Source organism: Odontesthes bonariensis, chromosome 16 (assembly GCF_027942865.1).
Source record: "Odontesthes bonariensis isolate fOdoBon6 chromosome 16, fOdoBon6.hap1, whole genome shotgun sequence".
In the NCBI taxonomy this organism is placed as follows: Eukaryota; Metazoa; Chordata; class Actinopteri; order Atheriniformes; family Atherinopsidae; genus Odontesthes; species Odontesthes bonariensis.
In genome coordinates, this window is record NC_134521.1 from 28,328,601 (window position 1) to 28,354,074 (window position 25,474).

Below are 25,474 nucleotides of genomic sequence, written 5' to 3' on the forward strand. Positions count from 1 at the left end.
TTTGGTTATCCCCATCAATACTCTGTCATCCTTTAAAGCAGACAGTCAGGCTACAGTCAGTGCATGTGGCAGCTGGCACTTCACCGGTTTGGAAGAAGTTAACAAAGAACCGCAGATGGGTGCTTGTTTTAAAATTATTACAGTTAGAATATTTTCTCACTCCTTAGAAAGCCTTTTCAGATGAAAAATGGATTGTCTGATGTCAATATATCCAATTACCATGTAATAAATTTCTTACAGAAATAAATAAGATGTCACCGTACCTTTCAGATAACAGAAGTCAGTGCTCTACCACCTAAATCAAACAAATTGACCAGTCCAGGCAGAGGTGGACCAGCAAACAAGTAAAATGATTGTTTATATTGAAGGTTTTTTTATGGCTTCAACTCCCTGGAAGCAGAAAAACAGTGAGCTTTGTCTGCCACCAAGATGAAGGAGTCTTCATTTTGTTTGATCCAAGCTAGCTAACTTGACAGTTTAACTTGAATTTGAGCTTACAAACCAGCTTAACGAGCTATATTTCTCAAACATTCTTACTTCTGTTACAGCTCATGGAGCTAAAAACATGACATTAACATGGGTTCACTACACTGTAACTACATTGCTTTACAGCTGCAGCGTTCTGGGTTTGTAGGAGCTCAGTTTATATTAGATCAAATGCTGTGCACGTGTTGTTGCTTTTTCTGTATTTTTACAGATCAAGTCCTCATGTAGGATGTAGCTTATTGTCAGGGTAGATTACTGTTCTGTGACACCATGATTGTGGTGGGTTTATTGGGTTGATTAGGCCCCTTATCAACATTAGATGGTAATCAGAGAGTAATGCGGTGCCTGGTCTAAGAAGAAAAAGAAAAGAGCCAAGCAGGGAAACTGACTGACTGAGGCCAGTGTGCTCAGATGCTGTCAGACTGATTCAAAAGGAGTGCATGTCAGAAAGGGAATTCATTAACAATGAGAGGTTGAGTACTGCAAATAATGTCATGATAGCCTTTGAAAAATATTGTCTGTTACTGTTAACATGAGGACAATGTAAACCTGAGGGATGATATGGATTAGAATTCGCTTCTATTTTCATCATTATCCAGTTGTTTGTACTCCTCCTCCCGACTGGAGCTCCTTGTTTAGGAGCACGAGCTTGTTTTGTTGTCAGAGCGTCTTTTTTCTTCTCGTCTCTTCTGTTTTTGCATTTTTGTCGTGTGTCTTCTTGTACTTCTTCTTCTGTGTTCTTGATCCTTGAGGTGTTGTGAGTTGTTTTGTCTGGTTAATTACCTGCACCCCAGTTGGGAGGTGAGAGTTTGACAGTTGTCAGCGCTGCGTGTGCACGTGTGTGTGTGTGTGTGTGTGTGTGTGTGTATGTGTGTGTGTTTCTGAGAGAGAGGGAACAAGCATGGTGCAGGAGGAGTTAGTCTGACTGTACTGCAAGACCTCACTTATGTGACAGCATGTAGACATGATGGCTTCGCTGTTGTTCAGGCACCAGGCAGTGTTGCTGTCGCCTTTTTTCACACACACACACACAGTGAGGAGTCTCCCATTGTACGCATCTCTTGCTGTCTCTTTCAGTGGAGGTGCTGTTTCTTTGATCACAGCAGCAACACTGATTAAAAGGAATGATGCCTGTCGTGAAAGCAGCTGTATTTATAAGACTAAAGGAGGACAAGAATGCATCTGTCTCTCACTGCTCTCACATACTTCTTCCTCGCGCTCTCTTTTCTCTTTATTTTGACTTTTAAAGCTTTAAATACTCATCTTATTGCCTGGTTTATCTCTGTGTTGTCGGCGATTGATTCGGGTTTCAGTGTGACTCTGCTGATGTGTGTGTGGATGTGTGTGTTCCTGCATGCTAAATGCTGTGCCAGATCAGGTAGTTTTGAACAGGACAGCAGAACCTGTCTACTTCTTCCCCTTCATCTCTCTTTAACAAGTTCATTTATTCATGAGTGCGAGCACACTCACACTGGCACGCACACACACACCTTGGTTTTGTGGCAGGAGGATAGACACCGCTGGCAGATGAAAGAAAGAGTTCCTGAGCTGTTGTTAAATAGTCTGTCAGCACGACACACACACACACACACAAAGCACATAGAAAGTGAAAACGAGCCGCTTTGTTTTTAGATTTATAGATTTTGATTATTAAAAATTCATATGGGAGAAAATAATAAGCATTAATTATTCAAACACGCCATGTTAATTGGTTCTTGAATATTCAAAACAAAACAATCCCATGAATATTCAGAAGTCTAAAGAGAGGATTAGATAGCTTAAATGAGGAAAAACATGGCTTTATAATGAAAGGAAAATTAAGGGAAGAGTAAAAGAGGAGGACAGGGAGAGGGGAAGAAAACGGAGGAGGTGTTGTGGTGGAGAGGAAATGAGATGAGGGGAAAAACGAGAGGAAAACTTCACAGAGTCAGGGGGGTCTTTTGTGTTTCCACCATGATGGATGACAGTGTTGACTAAACGAGCTAAATTAGAAGCTTTTTTCCTGCAACTCTGTTGAAATATTATTAACACGCAGCAATTTTAGTGAAACATATGATTCAGCTGCACATAATGACCTTGGCTATTGATTTGGGAATTGAGGGAGCAGCAGTGTTTTCATACTATTGCAGTGTGGTGCTGGGGAGGGGGGGGTGTCACATGGTTTGTTGCAATGCAGGTCTCTGTTAAATTCTGTCATTAAAACATTAACTCCTCGTGGACCTTAATACACATGCTCACACACAGGCACACACACTTAATAGCCTTAATTAGCTGGGCATGTGTCCAGTCTTGTAATTAGCTAACAACAGCAACGTGGATGTGGTTAATTAGTGGTAGGAGGTGCTTGTGAATTAGAAAGCCAACAACACTATTACTGTACATGCTGCTGAAGACACATAAGTAAAACCACAGCTAGCTGACCTATGGTGCCTTTTTAAATAAGGAAGTAGGTCTAAAAGAAGTCTCTTTTGAGCTGTTTCCGCTGGCTGTACATTTATAGTACTGCAGCTTTATCTCAGTTGAGTCCACTTTCTAATCATTTCTATCCTACTATGCTTCTCCCTGTTCTTCTGTCACTGCTGTGCTGCTTCCAAGGAGAAGTTTGTAATCAGTTGCACACTTTGTTTCTTTAAAGGAGCATTACATCATTTTGGCTTAATCTCTCGTTACACATGAAAAGGAACAGATTATCTGAAGAGCTTGTCATCTTTCTTCTCTTCATCCTCCTCTCTGCTCCTCCTCATCCTCCACTTAATTGGTGCCCCATCAACCCGTTAATCAAATTACTTCTGAACCAAAATTGACAGTTTTCATTAATTATAAAGGATTATTCTAATTGCAATTCAAATTTATTCATTCACAACAGACGGCGCTCAGTAATATTTCAGTGAATTAGCATATTAAATGGAGTGGTTCCTACATTAGTTATGGTAATGTATGCATCTTTCCTTATTTGGGCTGGGTGAGCCATATGCATGCCACACGGGCACTTTATGTGTGTGCGTTTGCTCTTGCTGCACGCCCAGGTGAGGAACCTCAACAGCATTTAATTTGTTTGACAAACGTTGCAGGAGTTAAATGCCCCAGCCTGCCCCCAACATCTCCCTCACCTCCTCATGTTTTCCTCCACTTTCCTTCCTGCGATAATCTTTCATATTTTTAAGGAGATCATTTGACAAATGGAATGAGCTTTCACATAAACACTTCTGTACGGCTCAAAATTGAAAGTTTAGACTTTGATGCTTGATGTTAAATGCAAATACTTGCTTGCATCTTCCTGCTCGTACATTAAAGGCAATTTCACACACACTGGAATGTGCTATTGTAGATATGCACAGATACATGTAATATTCATATTAACACAACAGCCACCTCTGCTATTCTAAGCGCGTTATAAAGAAAAGAAACACCTTCATTTCTGCAGTGTAATTTCTCCATCACGTGTTGCCTCCTGCATGTTCTCGCTCACATTTCCAGCCTGGAGAGCACTTCTTCAGCAGAAAGCCTCCCACTGTGACGTCCTTTTGTGAACAGCAACTGCTAAAAAGGACTGTATCAAATTGTCTGAACTTTCTCATGAAAATCACGGTGTTCATGCGTGAAAACAGCTTAACTTTCAGTGGGAGCATTAAACAGTAATCAGATACAAATAGGGAAAAGCCGAATAGATTTTTAGTGGTTAATATTAAACCGGCAGCCTCAGTGGACAGTTGGTGTCCAGATCAAACCACAGCAGCGGAAGTAGTGAGTTTTTTCCTAAATATTTCATGCTGCCAAGATGTTGTGACTAAATAAAACATCATCCCTTTAAATAGATGAGATATCAGAATGAAGTGCACACAGTTCCCTTGTGTAATACACATGCACAGAGATGGAAGCAGCGGCTGAGGCGTTTACCCACTGGCACTTAACAAATACACTGAAACACAGGATGTTGTCAACAACAATACTATACAATATTTATGTATCATCTTTTGTTTGAATACCATCTTCTTTCCTGTTTTAATTAAACAATTTCCTCTCAAGGATGATGTAATATTCACCTTCTAAAGAAACAGACTCTTATGAAGAATAAATATAAATACAATTCCACCTTCATCTTTTTCTCACAGAGAAACACAACACGTCTTTTTTCCAATGCCCAAGGTAAAACTTGTAAAAGGACAACTTAATGACAGTTGCTTCACATTAACGTTACCACGTAGCTTACTTATGCCACCCCCAACACTGATGTGCATGTTCAGTGCTGCTGGACCATTCTACATGTCAAAGTGTTACGTTTATCTGTCTGTGGGTGTGTGTAATGGAGAAATCAGAAAATACTCCATCAGCTGAAACACTGCATGGACCATTAGGTACCACATGAGTGTTTGTGTGAATGGCTGAATATGGCTTGTAATGTAAAATAGCTTTGAGTGGTCTATAAGACTAGAAAGGCACTGTATAAATTATGTGACACCAGGGTTTGCTGTGCTATAAGACAGACCCCTCCCCACCCCCTGCTATATTTGGAGTGTACTGTTTACTTTAGGAGACCAACTGTGGAAAAGTACTGGCGCCAAAACCAAAGCGATTGATTGAGTTTAGCGGCACCATGCTGTGCAAATGAGGCTTCAGTAATAGAAGTGTTAATCCTGACGTCTGCTATATGAACTCCTCATGACAATTTCATATTACTTTGCCACCTGAAAGACATCTGTAATAATCTGCATAGCCATAAGAGGTTAAATAATATGAACGGGACTTCCCGCAAGGGTTCAATCAAAGAGCAGTTGTAAACAGCCATTCCTGCTGGTGAGCATGAACAGCCATGTTGTTCAGTTGAATGAGGTGGAAACAGAGAGAGAGTCAGATGTGAAGTGAGATTTGGAAGAGGAACAGGTACCAGGAGAACCGAACTTGGAGCAACAAACGTGTCAGATGTCTGAGTGGGGAAGAGCCAGAAGTGTGTGTGTTTGAGTGAGTGACAGATGGAGAGAGGAGGAGACAGGAGGAGAAAGGAGGAAGAGGTTTCTGTCAATATCACTTCCTTCATCACTTTCATCCTTTACTTTCCCCACCCTCCATGAATCATTTCTACCACAGATGGCAGAAGAACGCACACAGTTGCACACACCTGAGAAAACAGCAGAACGAGTTTGGTTCATCCGCCTGCAGCCCTGCAGGTCACTGGGGCCGTTGTCTTGTTGCCTTGTAATCTCCAAGTATGGGTGCATGGAGGAGTGTATTTATGTGTGTGTTTGTGTGAGAGCAGGAAAATAAAAAGAGACAAAGAAAGCAGAGAGAGCCTGAGCATTGGATCGATTTGGGGCAAGCTATGTGCATGTGTGCGTGCACATGTGTGCGTGTGTGTGAGTGCATTCATGCTTCACATGTTTGGCCAAGAGTGAGCAATCCTGTAGCTGGTCACCATGTCTCTACCTCCTCTCCTCTGTCCCTCCTTCCACCTTTTCTCTCCATTTTTTCTGCTCCTCCTCCCAAATCAATCTTACTCATCTATAATTCAACAGTTTGCCTTCAGCCTTTAAAATATACACCATAGCAACCTCCTCCCATCTGTCTGCTGCCTCATCTGTGCCTTCAGTTCCTCACCCTGTTTTTCTCACTCCGGTCAGTAGGACCTCTGTCCTGAAGCTAATGATGTTGTAATTGAATCATATAATGGCCCCTAACTGTACAGCAGCATTATAGAGCCACAGCAGTGGTTCATTTAAAATCAGAGGTCATTTTATTAGTTGTTGGCTGTTTCGAATGCAGTCACTCTCTGATACTGGAATAATCCAAATATCAGACAGTGGTGTAATATGTGATTCAACAAATAATAAAAGAGCCTTTAAGTTTACCTGAGTACTTCAGTTTTGTGCTACCTTTTTAGGTTCGATAACGAAATATACTTGGCTGTAGTTACTAGTTACTTTACAGCATATTAATACAGCTACATTTGAATGCTGCTTGTCAGGGCCCATAATATTAGATGTAGCACTGGTGTGGGATCATTTATTATCCTTGATGGTCCATTGTGTCTGATGTGATGAACTTTGGTGCCATAGTTTGCACTAGATGTCAACCAGCTGAATGCCACCTGCCTTACAGTGATGCTTGGTATTTTTGGATAACCATTCATTTTAAGGTAATATGATGAAATGCTTATTCATGTCATAAACCCTTGATCCTGTCCAGGGTCACAAGCCAGTTGGAGCCTGCCTCAGCTGGCCTGGTACACACTGGACAGGTCACCAGTAGTCCACAATGCCAACAGAATCACACCTACAACCAGTTTAGATTCCCCCATTAACTGAGCATGTGTGTTTGGACTTTGGGAGCCAGCTGGAAACGTGATGTTGGCATAGGAAGAACATACCAATTCCATAAAGAAAAGCCCCTGCCTGATGTAGACCAGATGATTGAATGGTCAGGGAACCACACAGGTTGGGATTAGCTCCAGGGTTTAACACCAGCAGTGGATGCTGAGATAGTTTACCTAAATGGATGTGGCCAAACAACAACTTAAGATTGCTTACTCATCAAAACCTAAAATTTGTAGATTTACTAATGATTCCTCACTTTAACGGTTACTGCTTGTAATACAAGTTCATGTGACAGTGAAGCATTGACACAAGTCTGTGCCACTGCTGAACACTTCCACCAGTACCAGCTATTAATACTCACTGTACTGTACCTCAGCCCTGGCATAAAGTCTGGCTCTGCCCACAGACACCATACAAACTGACTAACACCACTCTGGTCTGCGCTGTCATTTAAATATGCAGAGATGACAACAATGACAGCATTAATAGTAATGATAGCAATATGAAGCTAAGCCCTCATCATCATCATCATTATCATATCTCCAGGGAGATGAGCAGTGATTGACAGCTAGCTGGGTGTTTTGGGGGGCTCCAGCTCAGCTATCAATTACCTCTGTGCATATCAACCATCATTATGTAAAATATCTCTGCTTCGCTCGGCTCTGTTCAGTTCTCTCAAGTCTTGTTCCCTCACATTACTCTCCTTCCCTCCCCCTCATCCTCCCCTTCTCCACTGCCTTTTTTCTTTCCTCTGCTTGGCATTTCACTCCTTACCCCCCTCCTCCTTTTCCTTTACTGGCAGTTTCTCCTCGTGTTGAATTCTCAGTCTCTCGTCTCTTTCTGCCCTTATTCTCATGCTCAAGTTACTTTCAGCTGGCTCATCTAAGACTGAGGGAGTGCATGTGGACATCTTCACCTCTAAAGTTACCCCACAGAGAGAGTTCAGATGTAAGTGAAATATAGAGAAAAGGCACGCATCGGTCTGAACTTAGTCAGCGGAGTCTGGGAATGGAAACATGCATCGGTCCTCTTTTAGCAAATTCAGAGGAGTTACTGTGACATCATCTTTATCCTGAGGTGATAATGTCCTTGTAATACAGTAAAGATGTCAGTCAAAAGTGCCTGTCATTTGGTGTGTCCTTAGTTTGAAGTGTGAGCTTCTTCAAATTTTCTCTCTTGGAAATCGATTTTTTGTTTTATTCCATTTTCTTTTATTCCAAACATTTTGGACTGTTTGTTTGCTGTGATAATTTGTGTCTCACCAGATCAATCAAGAAGCAAATATTTGCAGCTTTTCTTTGTGAATATGCAGCACCGTGCAGCCTTTCCAGCAAAGTGCTGTATTTCTTCCAGTTTCTTACCCCTGGTTTCTTACCCCTGGTTTCCCCTGGAGGCGGCTGCATTGTCTTCCAGCTGTGACCCGACTGCCCTGGTTAATTGGGACAATGCGTGTGACTCCACCAGGACTGTTTCACAAGCATCCCGGAAACTGGTTGATTCTTCAATAAAAACATGCACCTGGTCTCTTTTTGAGGGAAGCCCGTATTTTGCCCACTTGAATTCAACTTGTACAGTTGGGCAGACGATACAAAAGGCTTCTGAAACACTCCAGTTGTGACATGAAGCCACATGAACGATGGAACATGACACAGCTGTGCTTGGTGTAATTCAGGTGTTATTGTGTACAACCTGGACAGATCACCTGTCCATCACAGGGCTGGCACAGAGACACAGACAACCCTGGACATGAACATGCATACCTTTGGACTGTGAGAGCAAACTGGTGCACCTGGAAAAGACCCACACAGGCACGAAGAGACTCGAATAGGTCCCAAGCGACCAGCTGACTCTGATTTTCATTGCAGCAAAGTATGATAGAGTCTATACTGACTTTTATTGTTAATCTTACATAAAAAGTTTTACTGTGGTTCGGTAAAGTTTCATAGCCACATGTGGAGAGCTATTACTGTAATTATCAGCTTTCAGTTGGGCTGTTCCTTGGTTATTACCGGTTACATAACCAGTTAAATAACCAATGCTTGAAAAAAAAAAAAGAAACTGATATAGCACTCCTTTGACCAGTTAAATTATTCAGTTTAACATACTTGACCAATAAAGCAGACTGACATGCGGTTTATGGATCATAAGGACTTCCTCTGTATTATACCGTTAGCTTTGCTAAAGTGCTGACGTAAAGAGCAAGGACAGAACAAACAGGAAACAATGCATCATTACATTATTATTATGGTTGCAGCCTGAATAGAGGGCATAATAGTATTTCATAACCTTGTTTTTCCTACTGCGTGCTTGGATAGTAGACACACGGCCCAGCAATGCTATCTGATGTCATCACATTAAACAATAACAAACTCTCAGTGTAAACAGGAAACAGGAAGTTGATCTCCAATGCATCAACACACCGAGAGGAAAACTTGCACTTCACAAAATGGCTATATTGGCTATCTGAAATGACAGATGGGCGGGGGAAGCATGATGAATTGAAAGGTCCATAACACTATGATTATGTCTATAGTCCATTCTACATTACATTAGTGCAGCTATCTGAGCTTAGTTTAACTCGGGTGTTATAAATCATATAAACACTTTAACGCTTTCAACTTTGAGCAAAATGCTGTGAATATGTGTACATCTGGTAACTGATCAATTACTCTCAATGATAAGTACACAGATATCAGCAAGTTGTTTCACACACACACATGCACGGGAAGATAGGGAACGTGTCAGAAAGTGTGAAAGAAGATATTTAAGAAAAGCAGGGAGACAGAGGAGAGACAGAGGAGGCTGCAGCAGTTAAAGCTCTGATCTGTTGTTCAGTTTGTCTGCACAAACCAACTCTCTGCTATTCCTCCACCTGTCAACAACAGCTCACCAGAATGCTGTCTGCATGTGTGTGCGTGTGCATGTGTGTGCGTGTTCCTGAGAGAGTTTTTTTTCTCTTCCAAGGCAGCATCGTTATTCTTGGCTCAGTAAAATAGCAAGTCTTTAGGGAATGAAACGGACATGCACATTCAGTGTTAGAAACACACACACACACACAAAGCTGGAATTCCCCCGGATGTTGCCCCTGCCCTGTTGGCATTGTAACAGTTTAAACGACAGGAGAGTGGCTGAAACAAACTCTCATAATAATCCAGATTCTCCCCGCTGCTTGTTTCTTCTTCACACACTCCCTGTCCTGCCCTCCTCTCCCTCCACATCCCAACACCCTCTCCATCCCCTCTCTCTGTCACTTCCTGTCTCTCTCTCAGGTCTGTGTTAGCCTTATATATTAAATATTAATGTCAGTTGTGCTCTGAGCCATAATTGCCATCTCAGCCTCCTGAATAATGGATGGAGCTGTGCTGTTCACCAATACACCAAGGCTAACAAGATGAAAAAACAGCATCCAACTGTTGTTTGCTACATTTTTATGGTTAACAGAGTCTGCAGCGAGAAGACAGGTGATTACATTATTATGACTAACTGGCTGCAGCTAATAATACAATGGCTGCCAGGTCTAAAAAGAATATCTCAACTATGGTTTACTACATGATCATCATGCCTGAGGGCGCACTGGGCTTTGTGATTGCTTTACTTAAAGTCTAGTTTGTCAGGCATTTTGAATCTGCTTTGTCACCACTGTACATCTCCACTCCATCGTTGTCTCAGTCGACCCCATTTGCAGAGCAGTTGTCTTGAGTCTCCTACATGTTTTATGTTGTTGAAGAGTTTCCTGTCTGTTCCTTTATGTACTCATCCTATCCATTGATGTTGTGTAGTTATCAGCATCACCACCACTTAAAGGGATGGTTTGCCTCTTTTGACATGAAGCTGGATGACATCCCATATTAGCAATATCATTTAAGAACATTGACTTACCCCCTGCTGCGTCCTGTCAGCCGAGTTCCAGCCTCGTTTTGGCGTCCACGAAGGTAGTCCGGCTAGTTGGCTGGGGCTTGAAAAATAAAGCGTCTTGCTTCTCAAAAAAATATGCGTTCAAAAGAGTAATACATTTGTATCACAAAATCGTTTTGCATGAAAAAGTCAGACCTCACTTCGCTTGCCGCTATTTTTGCCTTCCTTGATATCAATGCGTCCAATGTAAACTGTGCAGACCGAAGTGCAGACCGAGCAGTCCCCTGCTTCCGAGCAGCAAACACCGTAACAGGTGCAGCTATCGCTAGGTGGCTTGACGCATTGATATCAAGGGAGGCAAAAATAGCGCCAAGCGAAGTGAGATCTGACTTTTTCATGCAAAACGATTTTGTGATTCAAATGTATTACTCTTTTGAACGCATATTTTTTTGAGAAGCAAGACACTTTATTTTTCAAGCCCTTTATTTTTGCAGGTTCTTACTGTAATGAAAACAAAGATAAACAGCAAAAACCATTAGTTCCTTAAAAAGCTTGTCTTGATCATGGATCGACGTTGCTGTAACCGTATCGTGGCGTGTGTTGGTGTTTTCGTATGTTTTCGTCTTCACCGGAGCAGAACTTAGTTTTAGATGTGTAGTTAGAGGCATGGCTGCTTGTAAATACAAACCCCACATCTAGAAGTTGGGAAACCTTCTAAAATACAACAAATACTTCAATCATAAGTGAATTGATAAGTTAGATTTTTCTTACCAAACATAAGGTCCATTGAGGGTCCACTGAGAGTCCATTTTAAGCATGTTCACTGGCCAACGTCTTTGCATTTAGAAAGTATAGATCCTTTTAAAATCAATGCCAGCAACACGCTCAAAGGAAGCTGGGACAGAGGAGAGGAATGCGTGTGCGTTATGTCATATTCTTTTACTTGGGTCTTTTAATTGTTTAGGAACCGAGGATACAACTTTTATTTTAAGAGGAAGAATTTGTGTCAGTTCTTGCTGAACAGGAGATTATAGCTGATCAGCAGTCCATGGTCACATTTTCAGTAGGAGACAGACTGCTGGCAGCACAGGTCAAGCTCGCACATTCCTGGTCTATGAAACCACGCTGCTGTAAATCATGCAGAATGTGGTCTGCGATGTCCTGCTGCAATAAAGATTTACCTTCTGGGAAAATGCATTATCTCTATGGTAGGGTATGTCTCTCCAATATCCAAAGATGTGCCTCTGCATCAATGGTACCTTCATACATATGGAGGTCACCGTGCCGTGAACGCTGATGCCCGCCCATACCGTCATAGACGTTGGCATTTGCTCCTTTCGCTTACGACAGTCTGGACTGGATGTTTGTCCTCATCTTTGGCATTTAGAACCAGACAGCAGTTGTGTTTTCATTTTTTCTTTTCTTTTCCAAAAGCAGCTGAATGGTGGACTCATCTGACCACAGAGAAGGTGTTCTCTGTCTTTCTGTCCATCTGAGAAGACCTCGTACCCAGAGAGTAAAAACATCATTCTGTTCAGAGCTGATTCATGGCTTCCTCCTGAAGTTAAACAGTTTCAGGTTACATTTCTGGATGCAGCAGCATAACTGTGTTGAATGACAATGTTTTTTCATGGTACTCCAGAGACCATGTGGCTATAGTGATCATGGCAGCATGATGCTTTCTTTTGCTTTGTTGGCAAGTTTTCACATACTTACTTATAAATACTTATAAATACTGTATGAGTACTCTTTGTACTGCAGGAAAGGATACTGACCGAACATTCTGGATCACAGTGATGAGATCTAAATAGGTATCAGAGTCGGTTAGTGAAAGATTTAAATAAACCCTCATATTTTAATAAACCTAACTTAAAAATTTTGGAGAATTTTTTCAGAATCTTTATAGGATACAGATTTATCACCTTGTACTGTTTAGTTACAAAAAAAACATTGTGTGTCCCTCACAGACCTGCAATGAACCCTATAATAGCAGTTGATTTTCCTGAGTGGTGTACACACAGCTCTGAGAAGGGATCCTTCTAATTAAAGGCAAAAATACGGTTTTTGAAAGTACTTCAGTACTTAAATGCTGTTCTTTCTTGAATTCTTAGTGTCTGCTCCCCATATCCAGCCAGCAGGACTGGTGTCGGGTCAGCTCTCTGAGTGTGTTACTCACAATATAGCAAAGGTCAACAATGCTGTTATCACTTGAACATGATTGGGACTCAGGGTGGGGGAGTGAGTTAGAGGATAGAGAAAGAGGGAGCGGGAGACACACACCCCACTATCATTCACACTCTTATAATTGTCCTGTTTAATTGGAGGCCTCTTAACGACCAGTGACTGGACCAGCTAATCAATTCACACAATGTGCCTGTGCATGTGTGTGTGCGTGTGTGTGTGTGTGTGCGCGTGTGCATGTGTGTGTGTGTGTGTGTGTGTGTGTGTATGTGTGCGTGTCTGTGCGTGTGCGTGTGCGTGTGCGTGTGTGTGTGTGTATGTGTGTGTGTGCACCTGCATGTGTGTGGCTGCGGGGCCTTTTTGCAGCAGAGTTGATTAGGCCAGATGGGGTCAAAAAAATGGGAAAGAGGACACTGTTTTACAATGAAGATGAATTACAATGATATCAGTGAGAGAAAACACGTGCAGCAAATAGATGGTGTTAAGTGGTAAATTGAAATATGAAAGATTATTAGATTAAAAAAAAGATGATTTGCTGTCTGAAAGGGAAACGTTGATGCTGTTAAACTGATTATAGTGATTATCGATCGTGAGTCCTTCCTGTTTTTCTCACCCATGCTGCATTTCTTATTCACCATTTTATGCAGAATAGTGATGCCATGACCACTGAGTCCCAGAAAACATTATAGACTGACATATGTCAGAGTATTAACATAAAGCTGGAGATATCACACTCATTGCTCATTGCTCTGTAGAGGAATGCATCAAGGAGGTTTTGCTTTTATCTTGAGTTCCGGTGGGGGGGGTCCCAGGAAAAGAGGAAAAGAAGTAGCTTCCTGCTAACAATGGTAAAATTGAATTAAAACTAACTACAGTGCCTCTTAACTTCCTGTAAAATAAAGAACAGCATCATACAGTTTATTAACACACTTTAAGTTATACTTTTAATGGTTTGCTTACTGTGAACTGGTGTACAGTTTTCATGGAAATGTTAATGTAAGTTATTTTACTTCAGTAGACGTATAGCATTCTACTATCTATCTTTCTTTGACACCAAAGTAGTCTTGTTGACGTAAATAAAACGGATAAAATGAAGGCTTCACTGAATAAAAGGCTGAACAGCTGAGAAATTTGAACAACACAGTAATAAATGCTAAAGAAAAGTAATGGAGCCCCATATCACAGTAATGAGTCCAGCTCAGGTCACTGTATGCACTCAATCTTGTATTTCAAAACAGAAGCTTATGATTGTAAGCATGTAATTACATAACTGTTTAGCTTCACCATTATCCCAGTGTACACTGAGACTCCACAGTAAGATACTGTGCATATCTCATTCAGCAGGAAACTACTTAGCGTACAGTAATAGGATTGTAAACAACAACTTTGGGATATTTATTCAACACAAGTTTGATGCCAAACCAGAGGCTTCACTTAAATAGTAAATCTTACTGATTGAAATGCCTTTGAATTGTTTTAATATTTGACACACTGATGGGAGATGTGACTGTGGCACTAAAAACTGAGCCACAAGTAGTATGTATGCAGAGGACATTTACAATGAAGCTGTAAATCATGGGCGGTGTAAGTGCAATTTAATTATTGGGTCATTTCTATATCAACCCTAAGATGTATCCAGTTCTATCAGCACGCTATTGGCACCATCATACATGGATTTAAAGCATCTCCTTTTCCATTTCTGTGCGAGTCTGAGCATACATCGCTGTTCTTAACTCATTATCAACACAGTCAAACCAACTGTTTAAATTAAACAAGTGTGAAGCCTCTGAACAGCTTCAGGACTGCTTTCATTTCTCTGACTGGATCTTATTTATGGATACTTTGATCACTACAAAATTATCTAAATCTAAAGGCCTACAACAGGCCTTTCAAAACCATGACAACCAGCAATACTCTGTTGTCTGCTTGCAAGTCAAGAAGCAGACAAGGTAACAGAAAGGCCGAAGTAGCCGATAAGAGGAAGATTGAAAGCCACTTTCAGAAGTCAAACTCTTGTTGTGTAAAACAAGGCAAGGTAAGGCAAGGTAAGGCAAGGCAAGGCAAGGCAAGGCAAGGCAAGGCAAGGCAAGGCAAGGCAAGGCAAGGCAAGGCAAGGCAAGGCAAGGCAAGGCAAGGCAAGGCAAGGCAAGGCAAGGCCAAAGCAAGAGAAAACAAGGCAAAGCAAGGCAAGGCAAGGCAAGGCAAGGCCAAAGCAAGGGAAAACAAGGCAAAGCAAGGCAAGGCAAGGCAAGGCAAGGCCAAAGCAAGGGAAAACAAGGCAAAGCAAGGCAAGGCAAGGCAAGGCAAGGCCAAAGCAAGGGAAAACAAGGCAAAGCAAGGCAAGGCAAGGCAAGGCAAGGCCAAAGCAAGGGAAAACAAGGCAAAGCAAGGCAAGGCAAGGCAAGGCCAAAGCAAGGGAAAACAAGGCAAAGCAAGGCATCCAGCACAGCACAACACAAAATCATCACCATATTGTTTCAAATACCAAACAGCCTGTAATAACCTGCCCCCTCTAATACAGGCCAGTGGTCCTCAAACACATAAAGGATGTTTTCCCACCTCCTCTGGACCCTCGTCAGTTTGCATACAGAGTCAACAGGTCCACAGATGACCCCACCTCCTTCACCCTCCATACAGTTCGGCACCACCTAACACAGAGCATATGCATGATTGTTGTTTGCGGGTTACAGCTCTGCTTTTAACACAATCATCACTGTTCCACTCGGTGTCCGATTCTCGGTATCCGATCTCGGTGAACTAATAAAAATGTCAGTGAGAATGGACTGTTACTGCTCCTCCACTCTCACTCAGCACGCCCCACAAAGCTCTCTGTACACATGCGACTGCATTCCTTTTCATAATGCAAACACCATTATCAAATTTGCAGATGACACCACGGTGGTAAGAGTCGCCGTGGGGGAGATGAGTCTGCTTAGAGAGAGGAGCTTCAGACACTTACAGACTGCTATGCTGAGAACCACTTTATTCTCAACACTAAAAAGACAGAATAGCTGAAAAATTGAAAACAGGATGTTCACCTGCTGCTGAACATGCACGGAGAGGAGACCTTCCAGTTAATTTTCATTTACATTTCCTCCACTACATTCAAGAAGCACAATACACTCCATTATACCTGTAGTGTTCCAAAACTGTGTACAGAAGTTTTACCGAGATTTTGATGAAATGCTTTGGATTAAACCTCTTTTTTTCTCCACTTCGGTGTGAATTAATATTAATTTTACTGTTGCTAATATATGTGAACCCGCTTTCTACTGCTGCTTTGGTCTTGTCGTATATCAGGCAGATGAGCAGGCGAGTGTTTGAGCCTCCCATTCGCTTCTTCTTCTACACACAGATCTACAATGAAGGGGGGGGGGGGGGGTCAGCCGAGGTGGTTATGTTAACGCTATGCTAGTGTTGTGAGGAGGACTAGACAGTGAGAGGTCAGCAGAGGTCACCGTGGCTGTCCTCCGTTGTGATAGGCTGTCACCCAGGGGGGAGAGGTCAAGATAATTAGGCATGCGGAATCCCTGCGCTGGTGTTCTAACGAAGCCTGAGCTCGTTAATGCAGAGTTTTACACTCAGACCTGCCACTGAGCTGTGCTGCACCGTCACACATGCACATGCAAAGCGCATGTTTGCACTGGCACACACATACAGAAGCACCCACACCTCTGCTTTGTTCTGGTGGTCCAATACAAAGGCTGTCATTTGTGGAACAGCAGAGCCCCCCAGGCTCAGCCACTGGAGAATGAAGATGAAGAAGCTGGGAAAATCTCCCAAGTACCTGTTGAGAAAATCTTATCGAATCCCCAATTAAACAGTAACTATGCAATCATGCTATCATAATGAAGCTTACAATATTCAATTAATGCTGCGACAGAGACACTTTCATATTTTAACTTGATCCTGATAAAGGCAGCTTTTTCAATGGGACAATTAACAAAACGTTAAATGTGGTCAAAAGTTTAAGGAAGCTGCAGAAGCTGCTCGGAGTCCAGTGAAGACAAGTGAACATGAAAACATGAACATGTGTGTGTGTGTGTGTGTGTGTGGGTGTGTTTGTGTCTGAATGTGGCTTGTTGCTTCTGCCAGGTTGGCCAGCTGGCTCACACCAAAACACAACCTGCATGTGTTTGTGTGCCGTTCATGACCATCTGCATGTCTGATTTACTCAGTAAAATAGATTCATGACATACGGTCCTGTTTTAAGCCCCTAATGTCAACATAGTTACCCTCCTTTATGACTTCACAGCAGGGTTAATGCTGAGGAATCATCTGTGCATCAAAATATGTCAAAACAGCTTTGAAAATTGCTTCTGAAATGTAACAAGCACTTTTACCCATAAATGTGACTACAGTGACCATTAACACATTGCTAACTGATAGGATTTTGTGAATTTTAGCAAAGACTTGGGGAGTGTTGAGAAAAGAAGCTCACATCTTCATTATTGTTATGTTATTGAACTATTCTCACCAATTCTGGCCTTCTCTTCTTTGTCTCATCAGATTTTTCCTCAAGTTTTTCCTCAAGTGCAACCAGAACTGTTTGAAGAATGCAGGAAACCCACGAGACATGAGGAGGTTCCAGGTACAACCTGTCAGACTCTGCTCTTTCCCAGTCTTTTTCCTGCGTGTGTGCACATCCCTCTTCTTCTGCACAGCTCGGTCTGACTCTATGTCTCGCTGTTTTTGTCTCTCCTTCCCCTTTGTTTTCTGTAGACATAACACATAATAATACGCATTAATTTATGGTTGCCACACAGAAATGTGTGTGTGTGTGAGTGGGTTTCAGTGTAAGTAAATAAGCCATCAGCGCCTTTGCAGGAAACATGAGATCCTGACCTCGACTTGTCAGAATGTAAATAAACACAAAAAGCAGGGAGACAGACAGAGGTGAAGAAAGAAAGAGAGAAAGAAAGGAAAAAGGGAGGTTACGGGTTGTGAGGAAGATTTAAGGCTGTGCAGTCATTATTATTTCCTTATCTTCATGGCTGCTACACAATCAGGAAGACACCACTTGAGCCTGAGCGGAGATACGGGACACCTAGAAGATACTGATAGATTTATTACCATGAAACGTGTGTGTGAGATATGTGTGTGTTTCCACGACATCGGCCTCCTTGGTGTGCGTGTGAGACAGAGGCAGGGCAGACAGAGTCATACGGCTGTGAGAGTGTGACCGTGTATGTGACTCTAATTGTGCAGCTCTATTGTACTGGAACCAGAAAAAGACAGCTCTGTTTCCCTGGGAGATAATTAAGGGCTGGACCCATCAGGAACTGTTGAGCAGAGGAGAGCACACACACACACCATACAGTTGTGCTTTTTAAGTGTGTGTTGAGGATGATATTGATAGCAGTGATAACTGGTTACACTGAAAGAGCTTTTCACAGTTTCATGGTTTTAGCTCCTTGCGATGATCTCTCAACCCCAGCGTTGTAACTTTTCTTTTTTTTTCTCATCTTCGCCTCTGCGTTTCCTTTACTTCCTGCACTTCCACCTACCTCAAACCCTTCCCTCTCCTATATCCCTTAATTCCCTCCTCTTTCATCTCTTTGTTTTACCAATCATTTCCCGTCCCCTGCTTCTTCCAGGTTGTTGTTTCGACTACGGTGAGCGTGGAGGGACATGTCCTGTCCGTCTCTGACAACATGTTCGTCCACAACAACTCCAAACACGGCCGACGAGCCCGCAGACTTGACCCTGTGGAGGGAACACCATCTTACCTAGAACACGGTAACAGGGGTGTGTGTGTGTGTGTGTGTGTGTATGTGTGTATGTGTGTGTGTGTGTGTGTGTGCATGAATGTGTATGAGCAGCATGGGCACCAGATGGTTGATGGTTTAATCCTATCAGGTGATTCCTGCCCCTCCATCTGGCTAATCCAACTCACTACACACACAATGCACGGTGTGGTGCTCTGTGTGTGTGTGTGTGTGTGTGTGTGTGTTGCAAGGACTAATATCATTATGCTTTTTCTCATAAACAAACCCAGACTGAGGGATGTTGTAATTCAGCTGAATGCTGATAATCGCACACTTCCATCACAGTGAGAGCTGCTTCTTGACAGACAGGCTTTTGTTGTTATCATATGGCATTGGCTCTCATGAGCTTAAACTTTCAATGCTCAGTGTAGAATTGACATAAGATGAGTGTATCCATTCAGTTTAAATTAATGTGATGCATGCCAAACCGTCTGTGTGTGTTTTTGTTACATCAGTCCTAATCTCATATCACTCAAGCTTTGAGATAAACAGACTCCAAATGATGCTTCTGAACAATAATGCCTAGAATCTAGTTACATTAAAGTAAATTCTTAGATTTGCATCTTTAATGTATTCCATTCTTAACAGAATAAATAATTACATCTTTTTTTTTTTTTTTAAAGTAGCTAAAAGCTTCCCAAACACTTGTTTTCATGTGTTTATCCTTTTGTTTTTTTCTGGGTAGAATAAGTTACAATAAAAATGTCTCCTCAAGCAGCACCCACTGAAAGGGTCTCAGTCTTTGAACCTGCTGTGTATTCACTGCGTACTGTTAGTGCGATGTGGTGATCTGGAGCACAGCCAGGGGTGTAGCTAAGAAGAATTATAAAGTACAGATGCAACAGAGATGAGAGAGCTACGAGCCAGATTTCCTCCCCTGCTCTGAGACCCAAGTGTTCTTTTCTTAATAGAAATTAAACTAATGTTTTTCTGTCACATTTTCGAGGTGAACATTTGGGTTTAATTCCACGTCTCTTTCTGTCAGATGCAGCTGAAATGCCAAAAACGTGTTAATAATTGTTTCCCTCTTGTTTTCTTCTGTCCTGGCCGTAATCTTCCTCCCCTACATTTGGTCTAGGAGCAGCTCCCTGCATTAAAGCCATCAGTCCCAGCGAGGGCTGGACTACAGGGGGCGCTACCGTCATCATCATCGGTGACAACTTCTTTGACGGTCTCCAAGTTATCTTCGGTACCATGCTGGTCTGGAGCGAGGTCAGTCCACCAGCAGTCCTCATTCTGTCTCAGCGTTGTTCCAACCCCTCGACTGTGTGCCTCAGTCCTCGCTCTGTTGGATGTAATTCAATATGAAAACATACTTTCCTTCATGGTCAGGCTCTTAACTGTGTGTGATCAAATGCATTTTCATGTGTGTGTGTGCTAATGTTCGTCTAAATGATGTTTACCTCCCTAATGAGTCCCCACCAACAAGCAACCGCCACCCCTCTCTACCTTCCTCACCCGTTCTCCCTCTGCCTCCTCTCTGAATGCTGATCGAATCAGTGCATTTTGATAGCCATCGGCTAAATGCTCTCACACACACACACACACACAGAGCTCACTATCATACTTTTCCCCATGCAGTCCCACTCCTCTACAGAATGTTTATTTGTCTTCTGACTCCACTCATCGTGTGTGCCGAGCGACCGTGGCTCCATTCCAACAACAACAGTGTGTGTGTGTGTGTGTGTGTGCACATACTGCCATACATGGGTGTGTGTGTGCGCATACTGCCATACATGGGTGTGTGTGTGTGTGTGTGTGTGTGTGTGCGCATACTGCCATACATGGGTGTGTGTGTGTGTGTTAAGAGCTGAGGGGTTTGTTTACAGTGTTGAGAGCTGCACTTACACACACTAACATGTGTACAGAGTCTCAGTTCAGTTCAGTTCAAACTGACTCAGCTCTCTTGGCGTTGCTCTGACTGACTTCGGATGGATTTTTGCCAGCCAAATGTTTCATTTGCACTCAACCTGATTATTGATTCTGTAGCACGAAAACACAGCTTGAAAAAGCCTGTCAGTGGAAAGTGATTGCACATTTGCCAAGTTCTATTTTTCTCCATCTCTCCATCCTGCCAACAGATTTTCCCAATATTTGGCCAAATAGAGACAATTATTTAAGTCAAGTAACATATTGGAAATCAGGGTAAACTATCAGTCGTGACTATGATGTTTACAGGACTTCAATTAATACATAGAAGAGTGATGACTTAAAGGGAAAACCTTGACTTGATTGATTTGTGTGTAAAGAAATTCTGAGAGATCATCTCTGGATGACAATAAAAGCCATTCAACGGCCACAGAGGGTGACTGAGTTCTCACAGATCTGCACCCAGGTGAAACACCCATGAGAGATTTCTGGAATGAGGTGTTAAAGTCGAAGTATACCCCTGCATTCAGTCAACACAGTAGCCTGACATGCGTCTCCCCAGAAATTAAACTGTATGCCACAGCAGTGCAAATGTGCTGTGTCCATTTGTTCGAGCTGAACCCAATTTTTAAACTAGTTGAAATGTTGTGATGACACCAAAGTGCCATGAACACAAAGTTCACATTTAATAAGGTCTCAGGTGTTCGACTGAAAAGGGAACAGCACTGATGAGTGTGAAAATATTCCTCATGTCGCCCAAAGTTGAATAAAAAAATCAAATCATCAAATTTATTTGTATAGCACATTTTCATGTACAAAACAATTCAAAGTGCTTACACAAAATGTTGAAATGTTATGCAGTTAATGTTAATATTTATTACTGCTGTAAATATAGAGCTGTATGGGCTGTTTGTGGAAAACATGAAACCTCCAGGAACAACGTGATGAGAGAGAGTGGATGTATAACTGAATGTAAAATATGAACCTGCTCTGCAATGCAAACTCATGATAAGTAATGAAAAGTTATAAAGTGGTTACAGCCCTGAGTATTCAAAAGGCTGAACATCATAATGTTAATGCTAACGAGTAATAATCCGTCCATCATTTCCAACAGCTTCTCTCTCTCCTGCGTTGCAGCACTTTAGATGGCGGCTCAGTACTCCTGGAGTTACTGCCACTTTAGTCACCTGTTCAGGTCACTTCAGTCTATTTATAAAGCGCCACTTTGCAACACAACCTTTCCCAAGTTCAATACAAGTATAATTACATACCCAATCCAGTTCATAAAAATGTTGCAACGGATTGCATTAAATCTTAATTTTAATCCATCCCTCGTCCTGTGTGTGCATGGGATGGTGGGTGACAATGGAGTGGGGGAACTCCCTTTCAACAGGACGAGACCTCAGAACCAGACTCAGGAAGGGCGGCCATCTGCCTCAGCCGGCTGGGTGGTGTGAGGACAGGATGATGACACAAATAAACACTGCAACATCAGGCCAAGGATACCTGTTTTCAGTACCTAAATAAACTCCACACAGTGGGATAGAAATCAGAATTTTGGTGATGTAACTGCAACACAAGAAAATGCTGAGAGCGGCTAAAACGGAAACTCCACGTAGCTTCTACGTAAAAATCTAAATCAAGCTGTAGAACTCCCTCTTAATCAATAGTACCACATGAGGGAGCATCTTATGGAAGAATGATGGCGCATGGTGGCCCCACAAAGACCCTTTGTGATAGTTCTGATATTAAATGATATTAAATGTCAGTTCATGGTGGATTTCTCAGATTTAGTTTTTAAAAGAATTCTCTATTTCTGATGTTTGAAAAGTCTCAAAACCCAGCTTGTTCCAGGCTGGAACTACTTTGTGGACCAGATATTAAAAGAGTACCACCTGATATGTCACATACTCGTATTAGAGACAAATATATTCTCACAAAGAAAGCATATTGTATCACTCTAAATAAGACTTTGATTTGTAGCTCCTTGAGGGTGAAACAAATTTTCTTTTGACTAACCTGGCTGCTCTGTTCTCTGCAATAGTTTCTTGAGATGCTTATCACCAAATGTATTGCACATTTAACAACTCATTTTAAGATTATAATGATCTGAAATAATGGAAACTATGCATTACATCCAAATGTAAATAGTGATCCTTAGGGATGTTTTTCACCAGATCAACAAGTCTTCTTCTTTCATTGCTGCACAGGACTTTAAAAGTATAGAGTAGAAATAACCTGGCTATTCAAAGCCCAGATACAATGTCCTGATGAAGAAAAACTGCATTCTTTTCTTCCAGTGGGCTTTTGTTTGTGCACTGACTCCTGATGTCCTTTTCATTGTCCACCCAGCTGATTACACCCCACGCCATCCGGGTTCAGACGCCTCCCAGACACATCCCTGGGGTCGTAGAGGTCACTCTATCTTACAAGTCCAAACAGTTCTGCAAAGGCACACCAGGAAGATTCATATATACAGGTTTGTCCAAAGAGCACACACACACACACACACACACAGTGCAAGCACATATTTTAAATGATTTTTCATATGTAACATATGAAAGTCGCCATACTGTTTCTTTATAGAACTAGTTTTTGGAAGTGTGTGTGTGTGTGTGTGTGTGTGTGTGTGTGTGTGTGTGTGTGTGTGTGTGTGTGTGTGTGTGTGTGTGTGTCCGTGTGTGTGTGTGTGAGTCTACGTGTGTGTGTGAATAGCGTCTATGAGTTGCAGTTCACTTTCAGGCCAGACAGTGTTGAACTAATGACTGCAGATTAGTCAACATTAACGACCCACACTCGTTAGAATGTTGCCATAATCAGAGGCTCGTTAAAACCAGCTACAATTAAACAGTCTGCTCTTTATAGCCCTCCATACTGAAACTATTAGTGAAATCATCCAGAACACCCAGTTTACTAACACACACACACACACACGCAGACATTAAACACACTCAAACACACACAATGTGGAAAAGGAGTGTGTGACTTCTGAGCGGACTGTTGACGGTGAATAAGCAATTTCCAGCTAAAGCGCGCTCAGGAGGGAAAGGGGAGAAGAGAAGAAGAAGCACGTAAGAGTCTCTTCTGCACATGTACAGAATGTGGAAGTAGAGAGAGGTGATGTGATGTCTGGTATTGATCTGCCGCTCAACATGGCTCCATCACAGCGTAATGATGACATCATTAGTAGAGGGGCAGCTGCTGTTTAAACACTCTGGGACTGGGGACGCCGGTAATGAACCTGATTTAAACCTGATCAATGAAGATAAACTGTCACTTTTAAACCCAGTCTCACATCAAACTTCTAACAACTGCATTTGTCCAGGCTGCAAAGCATGTTCGTTTTATTGTAAATTGACTGTTTTTTCCTGTTTTTTGTGTATTCTTTTCTTTCCACACATCACACAGCTATTAATGGAATAAGCACCAACGGCCACAACTTGAGGGTTTAGCTGGTAGTTTAGGGGACTTTGGCTACATTTAGAGTTAGCTTTAACACAACTTATCTATGTTGCAAAGATGATTATATAATTATACAAAGATTAAATAATTCCTGGATTATCTAAAAAAGAAAAGGTTCTGTGTACAGAACGATATTAGGAAACACATAAAACAAAAGGGAGAGGCAAAGCTGGGCACAAGAAGCTAGTTCCTCCTGTAGGAATGTTGTAAACTACAATGGGATGGACTCAAGTCACGTGTGTCGAACCCTGACTTTACTTGGATTTTAACCCACTGAGTTGAAAATACTTGATACTTTACACCGAGCCAAAAATGTGAGAAAAGTGTTCCACAAAGTCCCCTCCTGAAGCAAATTGTTCCCAGATCCACAACATATTCCAATCACGTTGCAGGAAAGCCATTCAATCTTCCAAATCTGAACTCACATATTCTGAATGATGCTGACGGCATATTGTATACACTTTTTACATCTAAGCTCATTCTCACTCTTCTGCGTACTCTCAAATGTATTTAAATACAATTAACTGGTAGCCTTGTTCGCTTCCAGAGATATTGCAGTAATATAGTTTTTTTCAGTTATCTTTCATTTAAATCTGATATCATGAGACTTCTTGAGACTTACTGGTGATTTGCAAAGAATGAACCCGCTGACAAAATGAAAGGAATAGAGGAGCTGCAAAGGTTGACTGCCAGACGCTGTCCGCAATCAAGAGCATTGCAAGCTTGGCTGAGGAGTACGAACCCAGAACCTTATTTTCCACAGAAGGTTTGTGTGATTATGCTGTTGGTAGTGTGAGTGGCAGTTTCTTTGTGCAGACAAACATATTCAGCCTGAATGTCTGCTTCAGCGTACTTCAGTCAAAACATCTTGGGCTTGACCCTGAGGCTAGCCGGCTAGTAATTGGTCCGTCTGGCGTCTAACTGCTTCTCCGATTGGGCGGGGCCGACCTCCGGTGACCTGGCGATTGGCTGATGGCTTCAACATGTGACCCAGGAAACGTGATCCGTTACTGCGGTTGCCTGACCCCACCTCAAGGTTGACTTGTTTCTGGAAGTCACCGGTGAAAGGTCCCGGTGGTGAAAGCTGATTGGCTGGTGTGGTTTTTCAGTGCTTTCGCTGTGGTTGCCTCTGGGTGTGAGGGCTGAGCAATTAAACATGCACATGAGCGTGCACATGCAAAAGCAGCCTGCACACGTAAACACACACAAAGCCTCTCTCGCACAGGGTCATGTCTTACACAACTTACCACACAGACTTTCAAACAGGGGCAGGAGTTGAAAGTAATTGTAAATCAGAGTAATATGAAGGAAAGATGGTGAGTAGTCTGGTAAACAGATGGTCTACCACATACACACACTCCATATGCACACGTGCACGTGGTGCCGTATGGCTGCTTCATCTGCCTGATGGGAAGAATTAACATTCTCAACATCACACACGCCTATAAACACACAATGGTACAAAGTGACAATCAATAAATGCTCACACACACACACCAGCACCATAAATACTCATACATGCACACACATACAGTACCTGTAGTT

General features: G+C 42.2%; 1 protein-coding gene across 3 annotated transcripts in view; it reads left to right on the forward strand.

The window, feature by feature from the left end:
- LOC142401426 (transcription factor COE1-like) overlaps nt 1–25,474 on the forward strand; it is an 88,598-nt gene that overhangs the window by 40,860 nt on the left and 22,264 nt on the right. For 2 of the 3 annotated variants that reach the window (XM_075486838.1, XM_075486840.1), the window contains exons 7-10: nt 17,340–17,421; nt 18,428–18,569; nt 19,677–19,810; nt 22,820–22,946. In XM_075486838.1, coding sequence (XP_075342953.1) covers nt 17,340–17,421; nt 18,428–18,569; nt 19,677–19,810; nt 22,820–22,946 — 485 coding nt within the window. The remainder of the gene's footprint in view (nt 1–17,339; nt 17,422–18,427; nt 18,570–19,676; nt 19,811–22,819; nt 22,947–25,474) is intronic. The other variant, XM_075486839.1, reaches the window with a different exon arrangement.